This window comes from Bombyx mori, chromosome 18 (genome assembly GCF_030269925.1).
Source record: "Bombyx mori chromosome 18, ASM3026992v2".
In the NCBI taxonomy this organism is placed as follows: Eukaryota; Metazoa; Arthropoda; class Insecta; order Lepidoptera; family Bombycidae; genus Bombyx; species Bombyx mori.
The window spans coordinates 12,251,646-12,276,782 of record NC_085124.1 but is presented as its reverse complement, the minus strand read 5'-3'; the positions used below and the strand labels follow the sequence as shown (position 1 = coordinate 12,276,782).

The 25,137-nt window shown below is 38.2% G+C and overlaps 1 protein-coding gene across 1 annotated transcript; it reads left to right on the top strand.

The window, feature by feature from the left end:
• LOC101746528 (connectin) lies at nucleotides 1–25,137 on the top strand. The gene is made up of 4 exons (XM_004928284.5): nucleotides 1–197; nucleotides 292–522; nucleotides 23,103–24,135; nucleotides 24,387–25,137. Exons 3-4 carry the CDS (start codon nucleotides 23,103–23,105, stop codon nucleotides 25,067–25,069), a joined length of 1,716 nt encoding a protein of 571 aa, XP_004928341.1. The 5' UTR covers nucleotides 1–197; nucleotides 292–522; the 3' UTR covers nucleotides 25,070–25,137.

Genomic DNA, 25,137 nt, shown 5'->3' with positions numbered 1-25,137 from the left:
AACTTACTCACCATACAGACGTTGTCCAATCGAAACATAAGTAGTTTTATTTTATGATCGATCTCTGAATCGTTCCGTTTCCGGGAAAGTTTTTCTTTTTTTTTTTTCATAACCTAAAAACTTAACGTGGAATATTACGGACTTCAATTACGGAATTGTCACATCGGTCCAGCCAGTTCTTAGTGTTTACAGACAAAGTATATTTTTATTTTACATGATGATTCACTGTGTTTGTTTAATCATTCTTCTAAATCCAATAGTGTAATTATTTGTTGAAAATGTTTTTTCTAGGTAGAACATTGTCGTTCGAAGCTGGAAATATCATTTCATACTTCAGTAACTAGTGAGTTTAATCTGTGCTTTAGTTCAAGTAAGGCCGCGAAGGCGCGTAGACGTGTTTCCTTGGCGGACATAGCGAATTCGAAGAATGTGTCTCGTTCGAAATTTGAATAGTGCAATGATGTTGTAGTGACTCTCTAGACTGTTGTTTTTAAACAAAAAATTGGAACTGTCATTTTTAATGTGAGTAAATACTTTTTTCTAAATATTTGTTTTAAAAATAATAATGATTTAACACACTTATTTTTTTTGGAAAATGTTGCATAATTAAAATAGTAAGTAAATGTAGTAAATAATATAAATATATTGTATTGCATAATGTTAGATTGAATTTTTTGTTAGATAATCATTGAATTAAATACTTTTTTTGTTTTCGACTGTAACTCAAGCTATAGGTTATCAAATTAAATGATATAGTTGTTACTCATTTAATTGAAAAATGTATATTTGTATGTCCATACTTTTTTTTTCTATAAGAACAAATAATAAACAAAATAACTTTGGGAATTGTCTGAAACGAGTTGTTCATCTCGTTTTTAGTATCGTGCTGCTCGCTACCGGAGTTTCTATATGTTACTAGCTGACCCGGCAAACATTGTTTTGCCATTTATAAGATTTCTAGGGAAGTTCTAGTGTACAAAAAAAAAAACTAACTTATTGTAAGTGTGTAAGGATGTGGTAAATGAGTGAAAGAGGTATGTAGTGCTGTGAACGATGAGGGAATATATAATAAAAATAACAAAACCTCATTCAACCATATAATACCTCAAAATAACAAAAAAAAGTCCAAATAAAAAAAAAATGTTAGGGGTGGACAACCCTAATCACTTAGGGGTATGAAAAATAGATAGTAGCCGATTCTCAGGCTTACTGAATATGCATAAAAAAATTCATGAGAATCGGTCAAGCGGTTTCGGAGGAGTATGGGAACGAACATTGTGACACGAGAATTTTATATATTAGATTATAATTCAACCACATTGTCTAGAACCACTGCGTTCATCCACAGTGCGTTTTCAGAGGTCATCCTTGCCGACTCCCCCGGGCCATGACTACGTTTGCCGGTCATCTTAGCAATAAAAAAAAAACATAAATATAGTATGTGAAATTTGGTAACATCATTCATTTCTGCAGCGATGCAATGTCGCCTTGCGGCTTGAGGCCTTTGCCTCGTGTCAGTGATATGTAAATAATTTTTTTTGATGCTGCATTACACCCTACACTGGTGGTAGGACCTCTTGTGAGTCCGCGCGGGTGGGTACCACCACCCTGCCTATTTCTGCCGTGAAGTACTAATGCGTTTCGGTTCGAACGGTGCGGCAGCCGTTTTAACTATACTTGAGACCTTAGAACTTGTATCTCAAGGTGGGTGGCACATTTACGTTGTAGATGTCTATGGGCTCCAGTAACCACTTAACATCAGGTGGGCTGTGAGCTCGTCCACCCATCTAAGCAATAAAAAAAAATTTAAAAAAAACCCTCTATTACATGGCCCACTAGATGTAAAGTGAATACCTGACCGACCGCCATAACGGGAGCATGAACATTTTAAAATACTACTTCTATAAGCCTCATTTAGCTGATTGGCGTGACTCCCTCATTGTGGAAAACGGTCATCAGGAATCACAGCGTTAGTCAAATGTCATAGCAATTGAAAAGAAACGTAGGAAATAACAGGAATTTTCGTCTCCAAGTAGATATCGGCATGTCATGAGGCTTATCAGCTCTGATATCCGTTCGTCAGTAGCGGGATCACGAGCACTTATGCACATCCATAATTAAAACATGTGAAGTGAAGCAGGGTGTCATAGCAATTATTAGACGATCGCCTCTGAATCGGTTTGCAATTTTTTTGTAATATTTAATGCTTTAAAAAATCAAAACTCAATTCTACAAAATGACATTTCAAAATTAGTTAAAAAGCGCGCCAAATACAGTACCTAACAAAAAGTTTTCATTTAATAAAACTGTTCGACAATCAAAAATCAATTTGACAGATATAGAAATGTCAAAACATAAATCTCTGTTACGTAAAGGAAGCTCACCTAAACGTCCCTAAGGTTTCAAGGCAAATGCATTCTAATCGATTCATTATACAGCCCCGAGAGGCTGTCAGGGAATCGATATGGGCCCGACGTAAATCTTACTTCCAGGAGTATACCTAAACTTACGAGCTATGACGCTTGCTTTCGTATGTGTAAACTAAATCGATTTGGAAGATCGCAATGCGGCATACGATTTTTCAAACTATTATTATTAAACATTTTAATCATTTTTCCGTCTTATTTTCGATTTGATTTTATTTTTTTGTTTAAGGTATAATTCAAATAAGGCGTTTATTTATCAATTACACATAATTATTTTAAAATACACTGGTCTTAAAATAAGAGCATCTTAACGATTCTGGCTTAAGGAACAACCGTTCCATTCTTGAATTCGATTTTTTTTCTAACTTCATAATAATTGGGGATAGTCGACGAACCGCGGCGTTCTAGTTATAGTGTTTACTGGCTCTAGTAGTAGCCACTTTTCACTGAGCTCTTTAAATAGAAACATGCAACAAAAATAACCCAATATACAAAGAAAGAGGCAGTGGAAAAACCAGGCTATGTATCTTTTTTTAATACCCTCTCCTTGTCAGAAGGAAGTCGTAGAAGTTTGACATTTTTATGTTTTTATATTTTTTACGGGTGGTAGGACCTCTTGTGAGTCCGCACGGGTAGGTACCACCACCCTGCCTATTTCTGCTGTGAAGCATTAATGCGTTTCGGTTTGAAGAGTGGGGCAGCCGTTGTAACTATACTTGAGACCTTAGAAATTATATCTCAAGGTGGGTGGCGCATTTACGTCGTAGATGTCTATGGGCTCCAGTAACCACTTAACACCAGGTGGGCTGTGAGCTCGTCCATCCATCTAAGCAATAAATAAAAAAAGTTTTACTTAAAATAAGACGAAGTCATGTGATTCACCCATTTACTAAGTAGGATCCAAAGATGCCCTTTTCAATCCATGCAACCGAGAACCCTTTCATCAATGCGCTATCAGCTCAAACGTTCGACATTAGTTCTGCTACGGTTGCATTAATTTTTTTTTATTGCTTAGATGGGCAGATAGTTAAGTGGTTACCGGAGCCCATAGACATCTACAACGTAAATGCCGCCGCCCACCTTGAGATATAAGTTCTAAGATCTGTTTTTACAATACAACGGCTGCCCCACCCTTCTACTCAAAACGCTTTACTGATTTATGGCAGAAATAGGCAAGGTGGTGGTGGTACCTACCCGTGCGGACTAAGAAGACGTCCTACCACCAGTAGTACGCAACTTATAATATTGCGGGTTTGATTTTTATTACATGCTTCTTTCACCGTGGAAGTCAATCGTGAACATTTGTTAAGTACTTATTTCATTAGATAAATTGGTACTTGGCTGTGGGATTCGAACACCGTTGCATCGCTAGACTACTGTAAAGTTTTTGTTTCGTTCAGGTAAAGAAGCAAGCCCTTTTAGTTGACTAAGCGACTTAAACGTAGATTTCAAAGATTATGTATTCGAAATACATACCATAGATTAAGACGGTTCTGGTAAACTAGGTTTGATGAGCGTTTGGAATCTCTGCCTCTACTAGACTGTTTCCAGCTGTGCTTAATTCTTCACAGGGAATTCCCTTAGAAATCATTTGAGGTTACCCTACCACCACCTTTATATTCCGTTTCATCTAAGGTACACTTCAAAAAAGAAATATATTCAGACTGTCGGTTTACCGAGCCATTAAGCCCGCTCGCTGGAAGATCTTGCCATTTTCCCCTATTTTTAAATACTTCTCGAACACCAATACACTTGGTGTATATAAACAAATGTACGTTGTAAGCTTCAAGCAGCCGTGAGCCGCAATATTCTGTGTCGTGATTGGCTCCCTGTCAGGGTTGTCAGTTAATTGACAAGCAAATGCAATTAAGGACTAAGAGACGAAACATTATTAATTTACGTCATCCCCTATTTTGTTCGGTAGCTTTCATATTAGAGCTTAATGCTGTCATATATTGGAGTGACTCAATATTTGCACTTAGCTCTTAGGATTGTTAATAGTTTCGTTATATACGTATTTGTAACTAAAATAATCTTACTAACAATTTTTTTACTATTATATTAGTATTTTACTGGTGGTAGGACCTGTTGTGAGTCTGCGCGGGTAGGTACCACCGCCCTGCCTATTTCTGCCGTGAAGCAGTAATGCGTTTCGGTTTGAAGGGCGGGGCAACCGTTGTAACTTTACGTGAGACTTTAGAGCTTGTATCTCAAGGTGGGTGGCGCATTTACGTTGTAAATTTCTATGGGCTTCAGTAACCACTTAATACCAGGTGCGCTGTGAGCACGTCCACCCATCTAATTTATAAAAAAAAAACCAAGTGACTAATTAACTAATAACGTTGTATTATAAATTGTGGTAAGTGCGCCCCAGTGTACTCATCTATTTCATATGTAATTATTGTTTTCGCTCAAAAGATGTCTACAAGAAAAAGTTCTTTTTATCAATAAGATCGCCTATTGCGTTCTGAAATTCAATGATTTTCAGAATCTTTGTACTACGTTTGATGGCAATTGAAATATCCCGCTTTGTCTTTCAGATGTTTTCAATATTCTCAATAATGACATTTTAATACAATCGTCAATGTGTCAGTAAAACGATTAAAAAAAAACAAATAAATAGGGTTTTATATTTAAATTTATCAGATTTATAGTATATTCATTGCACGTAGTGTCGGAGCGATGTACTTTCTATGACAAACAATAAGTGGAATAGCATGTGCTAGCGTCACTCGTTCTTATCGTATTTCGGGGCAATGTTCCTTTAGTACAATAAATTCTTGTGTCTTTATCTCTGCTTCTAAAGCGTACATTGTTAATATAATATTACTAGCTGTACCCGTCCGCTTCGCTGGGCATTTAAAATTAACATTATTATTTCTCACCCCTACAAAAATTCTCATCATTAACGCCCCCGCAACTGGTGTAGGCAGTCCAACACTCATATAAATATTAGCCTATCCGTTAAGTACATGTATTTTCTACATGAATACCAAGTTTCAAGTCAATCGGATGAACGGTTCAGTAGTTATAACGGAACATCCATAAAAACCACTGTAGTTTTGTATATTAGTATAGATTAACGCACTATTTCTATCGCGAAGCTGTCGTTTTGATGTTCGTTATATCAATGCACTTGAGACTTCGTACGCTTATTGCGTTAGGGATATTGGATTGGTATCGTCGAATACCAGGTCGGTACGAGCTTATCAGCTCGTTATGTACGTCTGTAAGAACAAATACGCCCAGACTCTCGATTCCCGAATATCTGGCACTGACCCGAATTGAATCCGAACAAAAGACGATGCGAATCCTCAAAGCTATTCTTTCAATAAGGAAAGTAAAGCCTTTGGTCTTTCGGCGGCACGTTGAGGCTTGAGAAGTGATCAATTCAATACCTTATTAACAGATAACGTTCTGCAACAACTCTGACTACTCACATAATATGTTCGCCCTCTTTCTTTTCAAAAACTTTATTTTCTCTAATTATCTAGGTAATTCAATTGTGGCGTATTCACACAGCTGGTTATTGCAAGCCAGATGGCTTCCGCAAATAACGTCTACGCGACTTTCCTGCATAATTGTGAAAAGTTGGCACGAAGAATGGCACTCATCACATGTGGGCTGTTTAATAATATTTGTACTACCACTGCTATTGTACTAATACTGGTGGTAGACCTCTTATGAGACCGCACGGGTAGGTACCACCACCCTGCCTATTTCTGCCGTGAAGCAGTAATGCGTTTCGGTTTGAAGGGTGGGGCATCCGTTGTAACTATACTAAGACCTTAGAACTTATATCTGAAGATAGTTGGCGCAGTTACGTTGTATATGTCTATGGGCTCCAGTAACCACTAAACACCAGGTGGGCTGTGAGCTCATCCACCCATCTAAGCAATAAATAATAATAATAATAATACTGTATATATACTCTGTCTACAAAAGAAACAAAATGACTCAGCATTGAGTAAATATCAATTTAGTTTTTTTCCTGGATTGAGAATGTGAAGCACAACTGACTATTCACCCTATAACAACGTCAAATTTACTAACGATCCTTGTATTTTCTTCTAAATCTTTAGTTTTTTTACTATAACTTTAATAATAATTAATAATTATAAATATGTAGATGAATAAGTTATTGCACTTTTTTTGTTCGGGCACGGGTTCTAGCTTCATGCGAGGGGTCCGCGCCTAAGGGACGCATGGGGTATGTGGGACTTGACGATCTGTAGATGTTGGGAGTAGACCGCGGGCCCAAGGATATTTTAGAGCCCTACCCTTTCCTTGCACTCTGTCATCTTACGTCCCTCCGCTCAGGGTCAGAACCCGGGCTAAACAGGGGGTCCCGCGGTCAACACTACAACGTCTACAACCAGAATCGTGGCGTCACCCGGAGGACCCTTGACTGACGGATCGTCGACGACCAACGACGCCGCTCTCCGGGATACGGCGGCCCGTCAGGCCGTCTCCGTCTGTGCCGCTGGTGTTCCGGGATATCCAACTGAGTCAGAACCACCTGCCGGTCGGAACGCGATACGCGGGTTGCTCGTCCGTCGTAGGTCAGTTGAGAATAACTTATGACCCGGCCCAAGTCTGCGGTTCCATACCGGCCTCTTGTAGTGTTTTTAAATTTTAGTCAAATTATTTTTATTAAAGCAGTTACGCGTGTCTTACAATTATTATATTTCTTTTTGACTGCCTTCACAAGGCTTACTTCCTCACTTTCTAAGTTTCAACAGGTACATCTGATACTATAAATTCACCAAAATCAGAACAGCCTTCATGCGTGATAACTTTCTGTAAAAAATTTACTATAAGCGAATTTTCATTGAACTACAAAAATCTAAGCACGACAAGAAATCTAACTCGCCAATGGTTTGCCAGCTCTAACCCAAAATATTGTCTAAATTCTGTAAGATATAAAAAAAAATCTAGATTTATGAAAGTCGGTATCCTTGTACAAAAATAGTTGGTACAGCTCGAAATGTAAGCAAACAGATTTTAGATCGTCTACGTCCTGTGGCGTGGGAGGACCTGTTTTATCATTTCGTTAGCAACAGAATTAGCGACCATTATTACAAACTTCTAATATATATATTTTATTAGAACTTATTCAAACAATAAATTAATTGTTCCACAAGCAATGTCCCTAACCTAGAATTTTCCTTCTGTACTATCATGGGCGTCGGAACCTCACATGGCAACAATAACAGCAAAAGTGCTTATTGACCCAGACCATATAAAATGAGGTCAGGGTCGATTCCCGTTCGGATTCTTGGAGAAAGTTATTTTGCTTTCGGATATACCTACTATTTTTTGTCTCTGTCTCTGTCTAGCAGATACTAAGAAGTTAAGGTCCGTTAAATGAGGAAATCGATCGATTAGTTCACATGTAAGACAATATTTTTTTATTGCTTACACGGGTGGACCGGCTCACAGCCCACCTGGTGTTAAGTGGTTACTGGAACCCATAGACATCTACAACATAAATGCGCCACCCACCTTGAGATATAAGTTCTAAGGTCTCAGTATAGTTACAACAGCTGCTCCGCTCTTCAAACCGAAAAGCATTACTGCTTCATGGCAGAAATAGGCGGGGTGGTGGTACCTACCCGTGCGGACTCACAAGACGTCCTACCACCATTAATAGCATCGAGTATATCTAGTAGTAATAACTACAAGTATATCTCAAAACACTCCAAGACCCAACGCACCTATCGGGCCATTGTGCATTATTGAATAAAGTGGACTGTAGTAACCACTTAATGAATGAAGTGGGCCTTGGTATTGTTAAGTGGTTATGTATTCTTTTAAAGCAATAATAAAACTGAGCTAATATCGGTAGCTATCGTAGAGCACCCCCGTCACTCTCTTTGGCCAGCCCTTACCGTGGGCCTCGAAGATCAAATACCTAGGCGTCACCCTCGACAGAGTGATGACATCCCGTCCCCACCTTTCAACAGTACGCGACCGTGCCGCCTTCATATTAGGACTTTACTATGGACCCTATACTTTGTAAACGAAGCAAATTGTCCCTTCAAAATAAGGTGACTCTCTACAAAGCTTGCTTACGCCCCGTCATGACGTATGCAAGCATAGTGTTCGCTCAAGCGGGCCGCACCAACTTAAAGCCCCTTCAGGTAATTCAATCCCGATTCTTCAGAATAGCCGTCGGAGCACCATGGTTCCTGAGAAACGTGGATCTCCACGATGTTCTGGAGCTCGACTCTGACAGTAAGTATCTACAGTCGGCATCATTGCGCCATTTCGAGAAGGCGGCACGACATGAGAACCCTCTTGTCGTGGCCTCTGGAAACTACATACCCGATCCTGTAGACCGAATGGTAAACAGTCGACGTCGCCCAAAGCACGTCATTATGGATCCTCCCGATCCATTAACGGTGCTTTTAGGCACCACAAGTACCGGCCACCGTCCGTCGCTTGCGACGAAGGGCTCGACGAGTGAATTAACCCACAGACACAGCCCACTGAGTTTCTCGCCGGATGTTCTCAGTGGGTCGCGTTTCCGATCCGGTGGTAGATTCTGCGAAGCACTGCTCTTGCTAGGGTCAGTGTTAGCATCTCTCCGGTTTGAGCCCCGTGAGCTCACCTACACACGTTAGGGTGAAGCTGAAATAGCCTCTCAAGGCTATCAGCATAGTTAGGAAAAAATTATCGTAGAACACAAGGTATTGGACAGATGCCTGAATCTCGCTAGCGAAATTTTCATGATATTTTGCATATATAAAAGTTCCGAACAATAACGTTGAGACCATCTAGGGCTACCGACCAATTTCAACTGCTCGATGAACTGTAAACTCTAAATTCGAATATTGATTAGGCAAATTTTATAAAAATGTACACAAAAACTTTATTTTTGTAATATATTACACAGAATTGCAAAAAAAAAAAAACTCGCATTATACCTAGGAATATCTCAGATAGAACAACCTCTTTATTCTATTAAATTTTCAGGTTAACCACACACATCTGCGTACATTACCAAGTGGCCACGGCCGTTTCGGTGAAAACTTAGCCTAGAAACATTGTATTAAAGCTTTCAAAATAGCAAAGTTAAGGGCAACTTGTACCTTATTCCCTAAACTTCACGCCGAGATGGCAAGCAAAATGTTTTGTCATTCCCTTAACCCAATTAACTGTACAAAGAAGATGTAAGCGTATGACTTATTAAATAAATATTAATTGGGGTAATGTGTATTTAGAGACAATATTTTGGTAAGCCAAGCGGAGATACGTAGGAATATCAGAAATATTTATTAATCTTTTGCTATAGATAGTCTTATTCGTACTGGTGGTAGGACCTCTTGTGAGTCCGCGCGGGTAGGTACCACCGCCCCGCTTATTTCTGCCGTGAAGCAGTAATGCGTTTCGGTTTGAAAGGTGGGGCAGCCGTTGTAACTATACTGAGACCTTAGAACTTATTTCAAGGTGGGTGGCGCATTTATGCTGTGGATGTCTATGTGCTCCAGTAACCAATTAACACCAGGTGGGCTGTGAGCTCGTCCACCCGTCTAAGCAATAAAAAAAAATTAAAAAAATTCACTCCTAAATTCCGTAACGGTGGACCTAAAAAAGCCAGGAAGAATGTGACTGTCTCTGCCTGAAATGTAAGCTTAACGAGAGGTCGAATGCTCTGGTCGGACGAGATAGAATACGCTCTACCCTCGACAGATTAGTCCAAGGTGGCGCATCCACGCAGTCGAGGATAGAGTGAGCTGACGCAAGATAGTCCAAGAGAAAATAAATCAGAGAGGCCACGACCGACAGCATCGAGGATTATCGATGACGTAATATATTGGATACATTTAAGATAAGTGTTCAGAATACAGTTTTTTAAATGACTAACATAATAAGCTTTTGGGTTACGTCATTTTTTTTGCTTAAATAGAAGAATGAGCTTTATAGTCATCACAATATTGATGTCGCTATCTACATTGAGACATTAGTCCAGGTCGCAATTGAATCGGATAACCGCTCTTCAGACGGCAAAATCATATTACTTCGGGTATAGACATAAGCAGGAAAATCAATTGGCTGCCAAAGTAACTATACTTGAACTATAACTATACTTGAGACCTTATTTTTATTTGATTGCTTAGATGGGTGGACGAGCTCACAGCCCACCTGGTGTTAAATGGTTACTGGAGCCCATAGACATCTACGACTGTAAGTGCGCCACCCACCTTGAGATATAAGTTCTAAGGTCTCAGTATAGTTACAACGGCTGCCCCACCCTTCAAACCGAAACGCATTACTGCTTTATGGCAGAAATAGGCGGGGCGGTGATACCTACTCGTGCGGACTCACAAGAGATCCTACCACCAGTAAAACTTATATCTCAAGGTGCATGCCGCATTTACGTCGTAGATGTCTATGGCCTCCAGTAACCAGTACCCGAAGCAATAGGATTTTGCTATCTGAAGGGCAGTTATCCGATTCAATTGCAACCTGGACTAATGTCTCAATGTAGATAGCGGCATCAACATTGTGATGACTATAAAGCTCATTCTTCTAATTAAGCAAAAAAAAATGACGTAACCCAAAAGTTTATTATGTCAGTCATTTAAAAAAGCTGTATTCTTAAATCGTATTAAAAAAATTTTTTAAGTGCTAGATACCCACCGTTGGGTCACAGGAGACTCTTGAGCCACATTAGTCTGTTTCAACTATCTATAAAATTATATTCATATCATTTTCTATTCTCTTCCACTGAACTCGATTCACATCAATCACGGTTGTTACATTATAAAACTCGTTCGCGTTGTTCAAGACGCTGCAATGTTTGTGTAACCTGAATAGGCGCGATTTTCGTAAGTGATGATTCAGTGATTCTCTCTACAACGTTCCGTTACAATAATCGATGCTAAAAAGGAATTTTATCCTTGGCTCGTTCACTGGTGGTAGGACCTCTTGTGAGTCCGCACGGGTAGGTACCGCCCGCCTATTTCTACCGTGAAGCAGTAATGCGTTTCGGTTCGGTTTTTTGTTTATGTTCTACGTCCAGTTTCGATCTGAATCACACAGAGCTATGCAGTTCCGGATTCAATTCTTTTCTACCCAGATTTACTGATGGTAGGGACCTCTTGTGAGTCCCCACGGGTAGGTACCACCACCCCGCCTATTACCCCCTACCTTAGAACTTATATCTATGTCTATAGGCTCCAGTAATCACTTAACACCAGGTGGGCTGTGAGCTCGTCCGCACATTTAAACAATTAAAAAAAAGGATTATGAAAAAAATATATCTGCGTCTAGCCATTCACGTGATAAATATTCTCCGATATATAAATTAAATCAATTGACTTTTGCTAACGCAGGAGTCAGCATAAACGCTACACGTGCTTTATGAATTAGCATTGCCTGTACAATGCTTACTGATCAAATTTGAGTACTCGTATATCTGAGAAGAGGTAACACCGATAAAATTAGTACAATTATATAAGTAGCAAAAATCAGCAGCCGGTTAATTATTAGTACCTCAAATAATAGACATTTATTGTGTGTTTAGTTTTTTCTGTGACAACAAAGATCAAATGGATAAGACCTAGTAATACTCTCCATTCGTTCTTCCATATCGTAGTCGTTTCATTCCTTTCTATAGAATGAAAAGCAGTCGACGTCGCCCAAAACACGTCATCTCGGATCCTCCCGATCCACTGACAGTGCTTTTAGGTACTTCAAGCACCGGTCACCGTTCTCGTCGAACCCGTCGCTTGCGACGAAGGGCTCGACGAGTAAATTAACTCTCAGACACAGCCCACTGAGTTTCTCGCCGGATCTTCTCAGTGGGTCGCGTTTCCGATCCGGTGGTAGATTCTGCGAAGCACGGCTCTTGCTAGGGTTCGTGTTAGCATCGTCGTCAGGTTTGAGCCCCGTGAGCTCACCTACTAGTTACGGTTACGCTGGAATAGCCGCTCCAGGCTACCAGCTTAGGTAGGAAAAAAAAAATCCTTTCTATATAGCACCTTTCTTCACAAGGGTGATTACTTTGCAATAATTTCTTAGGTATCTAAATTGTGATATAAAATTCTACGTCCTATGAGACCACACGGCCTTATTTCTTCCACTAAACAATGATCCAGGTCTTAAGAGTAGAAACAAGGCTGTCTTTCTCAAGCTATTAAGACCTTATCCCCGTATCTCAAGGTTTTTGGCTAATCTTATGTTGTATTGTTCATAAGTTCCCCGAATTTATATTATTTAAAATAAACCACAAATTTTAATTATAATTCCAATGTCGTTATAGGAAGCCGTCAGAAAACCAACCATTCATCATCATCATCATCATCAGCCTTTATCTGCCCACTGCTGGACATAGGCCTTCCCCAATGCCTTCCACATAATGCGACCATTCGACGATTGTCAATTGAACACGGTAGCTTCTACATAATAACAACGTTTTCACACATATTATGTCGTTAAAATAGTAGGCCCATTACTCATATGTGTTCACGGAGTCGCAGATGTCTTTTACGATGTAATTTTGTGTTAATCTAGAAAATATATCCGTGCGCTAAACGGTTTTTAACTGTAGTTTATATAATTTTCGGCAATTATTAAACTTACGGGTCAAATTTGTAGCTTGTGATCTGGTAAGCGAATACAAGGTATTTAATTACTTTATTCATTTTAATGTAAAAAAAAACGAATTTGCTCTAATTCATTGCCAGTCAAAATATTAAAATTAAAATTGAATGAATTAGATATTTTTAATACCACGTATTCGGCATATATTGATATTCCGATATTTCAGCTGTTACAAAAGCAAAGATGATCCTTTTGAATGAAATCATAGAATCAAAAAAAAATTTGTGAAAGAAACACCAAAAGAAAGGACTGAAAGCTCTTTCCCTATAGCACGTTGTAATGGTTATAATACTGTAGATTTACTCAAGGAAGGTTGACACCGGGAAAGCGACCGATCGTAAAATTCATGTCAAATTCCTATGCCTATGCTCATCTTATCATAAAAGAGCTGCGCCAACCCGACATAACGCAGGATAAGATCAAGAAAAAGAAGAAGTAAGCGTCATGATGACGGGTACGTGAAGATACTTTTTTCAGGTTATCTTTTACTAGATTATAAGATTTTACTAGGTTTGATTTACGTAATTCAACTCACTTGGTATAATCTGTTCAGGTCAGTCAATAACCATGCAACGGTAAGAATCTGTCAAAGTTTCTAAAAAAAATATGCAAAGTTTGATCTATAAATTCGCAACTTTGTGCTCCATAATGCAAAACCATAGGCTAAGCTGTGGTCACCAGACTCCCAAGCTTCCGCAAATCCAGTAAAGAGCTTTAAAACCCATGATATAAAAGAGAATCCAATAAAAAGGGCAGATGTTTTAACAGTCGCCTTGTTCGCACCGAATGGCGTGCTTACAATACCTAAGGGAGCATACTTTTAGGATCAGAATTTCCGCAAAAAGAGAAAATTAGGGAAAGCGTTGCAAAAAGTTGCTTTTAACTTGACAAATTAGCGAACGAAATAAACGTAAAGCTTTTTAGGTAGGTTTGTTTATTCATGAAAAAAAAAATTGTTTCCGCGTTTGTTTGTACGTAATTTGTGCACTTGCAGACGGTTTGTTCGAGTGATATGAAACTTTCCAATGAAAGTTTTTGTTACAGTAGTACCACCAACGTAAGATGGTGTAGTGTGCAGCTCGCCTAACCTTATATTTGTAACTGCACACGCTAAATTATGACAGTATTACACGAATTGTCGACTTGAACAGTTCTCTTTTATTTTGCCTACGTCACTCCAACACATGGCGACCCTGCCAGGATCGCAACGTACGTGAAATTTTTCAACAAAACGATGTATTTTACAGATTTAAAACGGATTGTGGCCATCCACTAATTATTATTACTGGTGGTAGGACGTCTTGTGAGTCCGCACGGGTAGGAACCACCACCCTGCCTATTTTGCCGTGAAGCAGTAATGCGTTTCGATTTGTAGGGCGGGGCAGCCGTTGTGCTGTAAAAACTGAGACTTCTGAACTCATATCTCAAGGTAGGTGGCGGCATTTACGTCGTAGATGTCTATGGGCTCCGGCCACCAATCAACACTAGGTGGGCCGTGAGCTCGTTCAACAATCTAAGGAATAAAAATATATATTCAACACGTACCATTAACAACCAGAAAAATAAGTATGGAATCTAGATGAAATCCGATATGAAGGATTACAGAATTCTTATACCGATGGAATTAAGACATTCTAACTCAAGATCTGGTGTTCCGGTTATCTCTGCTGCGAAGTAGTCATGCCTTCCTGCTTGAATTCATCATTTCTTCGACCTCATATCTCAATGTGTGTATGTATACGTTGTGACATCTATGGGCTCCGATAGCCGCTTAACACCACATGGGCCGTGAGATGGTTCGCCTATCTAAAAAAAAAATTAAAAAGCTTGTTATAATTAAAACTAATTTTATTGCTTACGGACACGGGCAGTCGTGTAAAAGTAATCTTAATTATGTCTACGATTTGCAAAAACTGAATTAAATATTACCTGGTCAATAAATCATTGCGTTACAAACAAAACAAAAATGAACCCAAAACCTTCTGTGTTAAAATGCTATTTTCGACAATGACGCCACAAAGCCCGTCATATTTACCACTAAACGACCACAAGGTTGACCACGCGTGACCACCCATGTTTAATTTCTTCATCGGTGACGGAATATTTATTGTTAACAATACGTTTAGATTATTCAAATCGGGCACTTGCTTTACAGTGGGCGTATGTTTTATTACCTCGTTCGCATATTAGAGTTCCGCTGCAGAAACGACGTTAACATAAAAACTTTTGGTAGGTATACGGCCATATTGATGAATATCGCATGTTAGTGTAACCTTTAGATGAGTTCAAGACTAGTGCACACAAGGAATTTTTCAAAATTATGTTTTTTTTATTACTTTTAATTATTATTTTTATCTTTTTTTATTGCTAATATGGGTGGACGAGCTCATAGGCCACCTGGTATTAAGTGGTTACTGGAGCCCATAGACATCTACAACGTAAATGCGCCACCCACCTTGAGATATAAGTTCTAAGGTATCATGTATAGTTATCTATCTAAGGTATCGTTAGTTAGTTATTTTTCATCTCTATCTTAATTTTATTAAATTAGACATGCTCGACACGATACTCTGATTCTAAACTGTTCGTAGTACGGTAATTCATTAGCGTGGGCGATCCACTGAGTTTTTGTCGCGATTCCGATCCGGTGGTAGTTTCTGCGAAGCACTGATCTTGGTAGGGTTAGTTGGCAAATTCCCTGAGGTTGAGCTCGTCGGCCGTCTGGGCGTAGCTGGAATGGACCCTTAGGCTATCAGCGAATCAGGTTTTTGAAAAGAAATACGAAACGAAAGCTACGCTATTGTTACGCTATTATTACAACATTCCCTTAACGCATCCATAGCAGCATACTTCTTTTCTCTAGTGCCTTCTACGGACTTCGATAATCGGTTAGCATGCGGGCCGCACGCTGGACTTCCCATTTAATTCCAATATACGGAACCCGTTCTAAAGCGTTCGTCCATGACCGGATTTAGTGAACGATATAGTTGATCTCAATAAAATTAATTCATTGTAGGCTTAACGCTGCCAAATTTATATGTAAACAAAGTGCTGTGAAAACTGATTACTAACAGTATATTCATTTTTGTAATCTCACTCTGGGTAACTGTTGGTGTTGGATGTTACTGTTGTTTATCACATTTTCACGGAATATTTATTAATTTCATGATTGCTTTTTTTTCGTATTTTCAGCTGAAGCTCTTTGTTTGATGTTTTATTGTCTTAGTTTTGTAGATTTCTATCAAAAAAAAATTATTTTATTAATTTAGTTTCTTAGGTCTTGTAGTTTTGTTACCTTCCACCTCACTGAGAGGAAAGTTAGATTATTTTTCTTTTGCTTAGATGGGTGGACGAGCTCACAGCCCACCTGGTGTTAAGTGGTTACTGGAGCCCATAGACATCCACAACGTAAATGCGTCACCCACCCTGAGATAGAAGTTGTAAGGTCTCAAGTACAGTTACAACGGCTGCCCCACCCTTCAAACCAAAACGCATTACTGCTTCACGGCAGAAATAGGTAGGGTGGAGGTACCCACCCGCGCGGACTCACAAGAGGTCCTACCACCAGTAAAAAATTATTTTATTTTTTATTAACTTCGTTCCGAAATCTAAGACAAATTAGTCTATGCGTTTGGTCATACTTGGTCTCTATAGATCCGCGCAAAATAGAAGTGAACGAGGTGGGAGTGATTAGATCTTTACTAGGTAAACTGGAATTTCGTTAAAGGATTTTTGACCCACATCCCTGTATATCCACATACGTGTAGGAAAATTACCTTCTTTCGAATATCTATTTTGCAGCAACACAACAAATTCAAATTATTTAATATCTTCAACTTATAAATATGTAGCTACAAATTTGGAATATCCATTTAAACAAAAATACATGCTTGTATTTGGAGAAACAGTTAAATAATAACAATATTTAACAGCATTATAGATGCATCGCACCTAGTGACAGCTCATAAAAAAACTATATAACAAGTACCTATCAACGAAAAACTACAACTAAATATCTCTTTTATAAGAAACACAAAAAAAAAATTCAAACAGAATCCTAGAAAATATTTAAGTCATAACACACGCATGGACCGCTATCTGACTCAGTATTTCTTGGATGTTAATTTCATTAACATTATTTTTAACGAGTGATTCAAAGTTTGATTACGGTTCGTATGGTTGAGTTCATCGGCCTAGTCGTCTCACAATCAATCTTATAACAACAAACATTTATGTGTTTACATTGCAGCGTAATGTCGGCGATGTAATTCTTAAAATATACTCGTATATTCGAAATAACCATTTATTGACGGCGGATTCGGGTTTAGATATTATTGAACGCCACTGACGATAAAAACTCAACAGACAGACTCATTATTGAAATACGGTGAAATGGTAAAATTTATGGAATTTTACTGGTGGTAGGACCTCTTGTGAGTCCGCACGGGTAGGTACCACCGCCCCGCCTATTTCTGCCGTGAAGCAATAATGCGTTTCGGTTTGAAGGGTGGGGCAGCCGTTGTAACTATACTGAGACCTTAGAACTTATATCTCAAGGTGGGTGGCGCATTTACGTTGTAGATGTCTATGGGCTCCAGTAACCACTTAATATCAGGTGGGCTGTGAGCTCGTTCAAGCATCTAAGCAATAAAAAAAAATATTCATGTACTTAGTAACAGTAGCTTTGGTCTCCAAAACTGGACATCCTGGGTCCGTTAGCGTCTGCCTCCATGGTATGACTTCGATGATTCCCAGGCCACCTGATATGTAGTGGTTGTTTGAAAATCGAACTTTGTCAGAAGCCCATAAACTCTATTATTTTTCAAGGTCCTTCTATCTCCGTTTATCGTAATGATAAGTTATTAAAGAAATCAAATAGCTTTTCGGAAACCCAGGACAAAATGCATTAGTTTGTTTCATAACAATATTAACATTTCGATAAATAAAGACCTATTAGCCTATCCATTAAGTACATGCACGGTTCAGTAGTTATAACGGAACATCCGTAAAAATCACTGTAGATTAATATATTAGTATAGATTTAGTGTAATCACTAATTATGAAATACAGAAGCATGTCTTCACTGAATGTTCATAAGTATGTTATGTTGTATTTTATGTTGTATGTAACTAATCGTCAAATGAACATCGATGTGGGCCGCACCGAACCCCATAAACGAACCCATTAAACGTGTTCCGATTACGAAATTTGAAAAATAGCTTGGAATGCTCACGACTCGCCTGCAAGCTAAATACTGAAACGTATTATTTGTAGAAGTTGAATTAAAAAAAAAAAACATTTAAAAATGAATATTTTTTTTTTCAAACATTGAGTGTATACAATTTACTTAAAAACTTATTTTACTCTCTTGTTGTTTTTATGCATACGAGTAAGCTAAGCACTGAAACGTATTAATTGTGGAGTTTTTAATAATAATAACAATAAAACATCTGAAAAATTAATATTTTATTTCGTTTTTCAAACATTAAGTGTATACAATTTATTTATAAACTTTTTATTACTCTCCTGTTGTTTTTATACATACGAGTTAGATCTATCCGGCGTTAAGTGGTACCTAGAGACCGTAGACAAAGTGAGTGCCCTTAACCTCAGCCTGCAAGTTAACTGAAAAACAAAACCAATACCTGAATCTGTAATCAATTTACGATTCTTAATCGTCAATAAATGGATGTGTGGAGTGACAAGAATTGACAAGATAAAGAATGATATCACAGGAAGTGTAAAAGTAGCCCCGGTAATCAACAAATTAAAAAGGGGACGGTTTGCGTTGTATGGATATGTGATGCGTAGAGAGAAGATGCATTTGACTAAGAGATGTATGGAAATGGTTGTGCAAGGTAGAGGGGAAAGAAATCGACCGAAGAAGGCATGGATGGATGTGTTAATGACGATATGAGAGAGAGAGGAGTGAGTGTTGAGATGACGGCTGATAGAAGAGAATGAAAGAGAAAAATTAGCTGTACCGATCGCACCGAGTGGGATACGATGGAGGAAAGAAAAAGAAGAAGCGGTAGGCAGCGGCTTGACTCTGCCCTTGGCATTGCTGAAGTCCATGGGTGACGGTAACCACTCACCATCAGGTGGGCCGTATGCTCGTCTGCCTACAAAGGCAATAAATAAAAAAAAAGAATCGTTAATTAAAAAAAAACTATTTTGTTACTTTAATCATTCATTGAAATGAGCATGATACTGTTTTATTCAATAGAAATATAAATAGCTTACACTGACTTATATTTCTTTATTTAAATCGAGTCAAAATTCTAAACTATGGAAATACAATGTTAAACATCGTTTAGTTATTCCCTTTGCTGTTACATCGCCATTATCATAAAGCTGCCGCAAATTACCGACGGCCTTCTCCTATAATAATCGACATGAATATATTTCGTATATTCAAAACCATAATGCCGGATGTGAAACTTTTAAAATGGAATAAATCTTCAAAATAGGTATGTTTTTTTTTTAATTGCTTAGATGGATAGACGAGCTCACAGCCCACCTGGTCTTAAGTGGTTGCTGGAGCCCGTAGACAACTACAACGTAAATGCGCCACCCACCTTGAGATTTAAGTTCTAAGGGTCTCAGTATAGTTACAACGGCTGCCCCACCCTTCAAACCGAAACGCATTACTGCTTCACGGCAGAAATAGGCAGGGTGGTGGTACCTACCCGCGAGGACTCACAAGAGGTCCTACCACCTGGAATTACGCAAATTATAATTTTGCGGGTTTGATTTTTATTACACGATGTTATTCTTTTACCGTGGAAGTCAATCATGAACATTTGTTGTGTACGTATTTCATTAGAAAAATTGGTACCCGCCTGAGATTCGAACATCGGTGCATCGCTCAACACGAATGCACCGGACGTCTTATCGCTTAGGCCACGACGACTTCAATCGACGACGTCTCCACGTCACAATGTTAGTAAATTGCTGATAGGCTGCCAATTGCTGACTTCTATTACTGATATTAGGGTATTTCAAGCCTACATTAGTAGGTACTACTATTCATCTTATTTCTGAATGGAGCTATTCTTTCATAATGGATTGAGAGGTTCACATTCCTTAACTATATAATCTTGTAAGTGTACTAGTAAGTCTTGTAAGTCTAGTAGGAGCTTAGCAGTGAAACAACGGTAAAATTATATTAACTCTCATACTTTGATAGCCAGAGAGAATGCTAACTATGAATTTGGAAGGATATAGAGGAAGAGGTAGACCTAAGAAGAAATGGATGGATTGCGTGAAAGACGATATGGGTAAGAGGGGAGTGGTTTGGTTAGTGGGTTGGTTCTGATCTATAACGCGTCCTTCTTTAACCAAAGTCTTCAAGTCCTGAACAGGCGGGCAGCTACTGTCTGTACTCTTGGCATCACTAATATCCATGAGCTACAGTATGTCGACACAGACACTATCAAATACCATCCAATGATATCGGTAAGCATTTAATCACACACCAACGTATAGCTTTCTAAAAACACTTAAAATAATACAGACGAATGACTTCATCGACCAAAAACCAAATATTTACAGTATTTTGCAGCACACCTATGCACAAATTTGGCGTTGATAATGTCACAGCTTGACCGGTTGATAACTAGTAAATGTAGTTCGAGGCTGAATGACATTATCTGCCTAAACAATTAGGAGCGCTATTAATATAATCAAATCAACGAGACATCCGGTAAATACAGGTCTCCTCTTCCCCATCTCTTTGGGAAAGACCTAAGGGAGTGCATATAGAATCCCTTCTTTATTTCGCCTGGTCGTGTTTTATGTAATTAACACCACAGTTGAAACAATATGAATTTTATTGATATAGCGGCATAAAGTAATTACATTAAATCAGTTACTTAACACATTATAAATTATTTTTATGTTTTTCATATTTGGCGGTAAAAAGGTCTAGTGTCACAGACTATATTCTTTTTTTCACATCTCGTGCGTTCCGGCTTACGCATAATAAAACGCCACAGACCAGTTGAAGGGCGTGCCTGCGAGATTTACTATATCGACTGTCTCCACTTCAGTAAGCCTTTTTTGCTTGAACGAACATAAGCTTTAAGCTCTTCGCGTTCTCTATTATTTCCATTTGATTATACTGTTGAGTATTCGACATTCACTGTTTTGCAGCGCTCTATTGTTTCTGGTTCATCCGGCTAGACTGAATCCTGATAGAGATATTAAACTTAAACTTTTTATACCGTTTATTTTTTTACTATGGAAACGTGTCTTCTTCAATTCGGAGAACTATTTAAAATACATATAGATGAATGTATCCAACATTAATGTATGAAGTAGGATACTGTTATATTTCAATTAATTGGAAACCGCTCCTCACTTATATCAAACAAACAAATTCTGATACAGTTATACTTTTAACTATATGTGAACTAATTCACGGCTCATTTTTATTTTTTATTTATTGCTTTGATGGGTGGACGAGCTCACAGCCCACCTGGTGTTAAGTGGTTAACCGGAGCACATAGAAATTTATAACGCAAATGTGCTACTCATCTTGAAATATAAGTTCTAAGGTCTCAGTATAATTACAAAGACTGCCCCACCCTTCAAGCTGAAACGCATTACTGCTTCACTGCAAAAATAGGTAGGGCGGTGGTACCTACCCGTGCGGACTCACAAGAGATCTGAGCACCAGTAATTAAGCAAATTATAATTTTGCGGGTTTCATTTATATTACACGATGCTATTCCTAAGCCGTGGAAGTCAATCGTGAACATTTGTTAAGTAAGTATTTCATTAAAAAAATTGGTACCCGGCTGCGGGATTCGAACACCGTTGCATCACTAGTTACGAATGCACCGGACGTCTTATCCTTGATGTTAATTGATTACGAGAGCTAATAGACATTACATTAAAAATCAATTGTCTTATATAACAGCCCCACTCTTTGAGCTGAATCCTATTATTACTTAGTTCCAGAAATTAGCAGAACCAGAATAAGATCTACCCACGTAGGCTTTTAATACATTTTTAATTTAAATATGCTCATGAAATTTTTACGCCCACGAAACATTTTCTATAATCCTCTTTTGAATGAACATAACTAAAAACGTAATTGATATTAGCAAAATTACGGATAAATCCTCTTTGTTGTTAAATTTAATTATAAAATCAATTACTTCAATAGATAAACGAAAACGCTTCATTAATCATTATTCTGAAAGTAAAATAGAAGTTGAAATTCTTTGCATTACAGTTTTGAAGTTATACTTCTTTAGGCGCGTTACGAAAAATTGATGAGAGTGAAATTTTACGATGCGCGCGCACCGTGACACAAAATTAACAGAATGAAGCTGCCCACTAAATCGCTCATTACAATACGACCGACGTAACTTGGCGAGTCTGAATATAGCCGCAGGTGAACTTTCAGAACCGTACCAAGAATTATCGAATTTATACGATGTCAAGAAAAGGGATGTCCAATATGCGTGTTTGAGGATGTTGTTTAATCGATTTTTTTTCAAATTGTTTAAAATATAAATAAATAAAAAAGAAATAAATTTAATAAAAATAAAGTATAACTTCTTACGCGCGTACATAAGTACACGCAGCCTTTTTTTATTTCTACAAAAATACCTTAAATGTTGAGCGGTTCATCTTTTGGGCTAGTCTTCTAGAGTTGAGAGTACGAAAAAAAACCATAAGCATTACGTAAAATCCCTTATCAGTCGTTTAAAAATAAGTTACACCTACTGTACAGTACCCAGCGATAAATATTGCACATCGACCTCTGGAAAGAGACAATCAGCTAATTTCGGCTTCGTATAGCGTTATCTCTGTCACACGAAACGCTAACAGTACCGCACACTCCTGCTAATGAGCCAAAGAAGACTGACAAACGTCACATTGCTAATATGCGACAGAGACAACGCTCTACGTAACCGAAAATAGCCGATTTTCTCTTTCCAAAGATGTATGTGCAATATTTATCGACGGGTACTGTACTAATTTATGAATACTATTAGGTCGCAATGATTCTAAATATAAGATTATTAACCTGCCATTTATCTGCATTTTCAGATGTCAACCAACATGAACTTCTGGAGGGTGATCGCAGTCATGTGCGTTGCAACTGCTTTTGTCCAGTCTAAATCAACGCACCATCAGAAAAGGGCCACCCGCCCTAACATCTGTGATCTAGTGTACAATAACACACTGGACGTTCGATGTTACTGCACCAAAGACAATCAAAATCCGAAGATATTTAAAAGCGCTGATTGCTTCCTGTTCGCTGAACACGTAAAGCCAGAAGATGACACCTGGACAGCCTTTGACTACCTTAAAGACGTGACCAAACTAACTTTTACAAAGAACAATATCACCATGAAATATATACCGACTGAGGCGTTGAAATACACAAAATCGGTACTCAACTTAGACATTAAATATGGTAATATAGAGAAAGTTGGAGCATACGCTTTTGCTAATCTAAGCGCTGTTCAAGAAATAACTTTAAGGGGCAATCAAATTAAAATATTAGAAGTAAACGCCTTCGCAGATCACAAAGACCTCGCTATACTTGGCTTGGACACGAACGCGATAGTGGAAATAAACAGAGACGTGTTTGTCAATTTACCCTCATTAGAAAAACTTTATTTAACAAACAATAAGATTACGACGCTACACGACAGAGCGTTTGTGCATTTAAACAATTTAAAAGAAATCGAGATCGATAGAAATAATATATTCAGTTTGAATAGCGAAACATTTTCTGGATTAAAGAAATTGCAGAAATTAGATCTTAGCAGCAATAGTTTAGAGGTTATTGGCGATAATACATTCCTTCCGCTAGTGAATTTAAGGTCTTTGAATTTGGACGGAAATAAGATTCAGATGCTAGACAACAAAGCATTCTTTGGTCTATCGAGCTTGCAATCACTCTCTTTAGCGCACAATAATATTGTGGATATAGACAATTTAAAAGTATTTGAAGGTCTAAAGAGTCTCATATCGCTAAATTTGAGAGGAAATAAAATAAAAATACTAAAAGCTGAAGTTATGGCTCCTATTTTGACCAATTTCTATGGTGGTATCAGCACTCTGGACGTTGACGGTAAGATCATCAGATTGTTTTTGTCAATTACTAGCGACGTTTTTTTTTTAGTACACTATGTAGTATTTAAGTACAATTACTATATTATACTAATTGATTAAAAGTTTCTTGAAGTAACAACGCGACTTAGTTATTGGATTCAAAGTATATAATTTTTTTTGTATTTCTTTTCAGCGTCTGTTTTAGGGATCTCCTGTGATTTGTCTTTTACTGCAGACCTGTTTCATTAATTAACGTATCTCATTTTTCAGACAACAACTTCCCGTGTAGCTGCCAGTTGGATTGGTTCACGTCGTTAATGAATAAGACACAAAACGAAAATTTGAAACTTGCGCTCAACAACCTAAAATGCCAACCAGATGCTGCTCTAAGAGAAGCTTGGTCTAAGACCGAGGAGATAGAGAAGAATACCACGCAGACCACGGAAGACGAAGAGACCCAATTCCAGAATCCCGAATACGAATATTACGATAATACTCAACTTGACGGAAAATTCTTTTACGTTGACGTCAGAGATTTATTGAATTGCACTAAAGGTACGAAAACAAAAAGTGAAATTACTACTACAACCAGAAAAAGTCCAACCGCTGCTGACATCAAAGCACCGAGTTCTTACACCACCACGACTGTGAAACCGGAGTTAAATAAAGAACTCACAACGAAACCTGATCAAAAATTGACAACGAAATATTTTACCACCGAAACGAGCGTCACGCAAGGGCACACAACTGCAAAAATGGCTGCAGCTGTAGCAAAGCCCCCTGAAAATCACGTTGTTACTCCAGACGCTACCTCAGTTGAAGCTAAACCTGATAAAATTAAAGCTCATCGCAGTATCCAAGAGAAAGAGACCCCAGATTATTTGAAATCCGGTGCGAACATAAATTTAGGCTGTGTAATGCTTTTAACTGTAATATTGTATTTAATTCACTAAATGTAATGTAGTTATTATTTTACGTAAAAATCTCACAGTCATTAAATTAATAAATAGTTTAAGTTAAA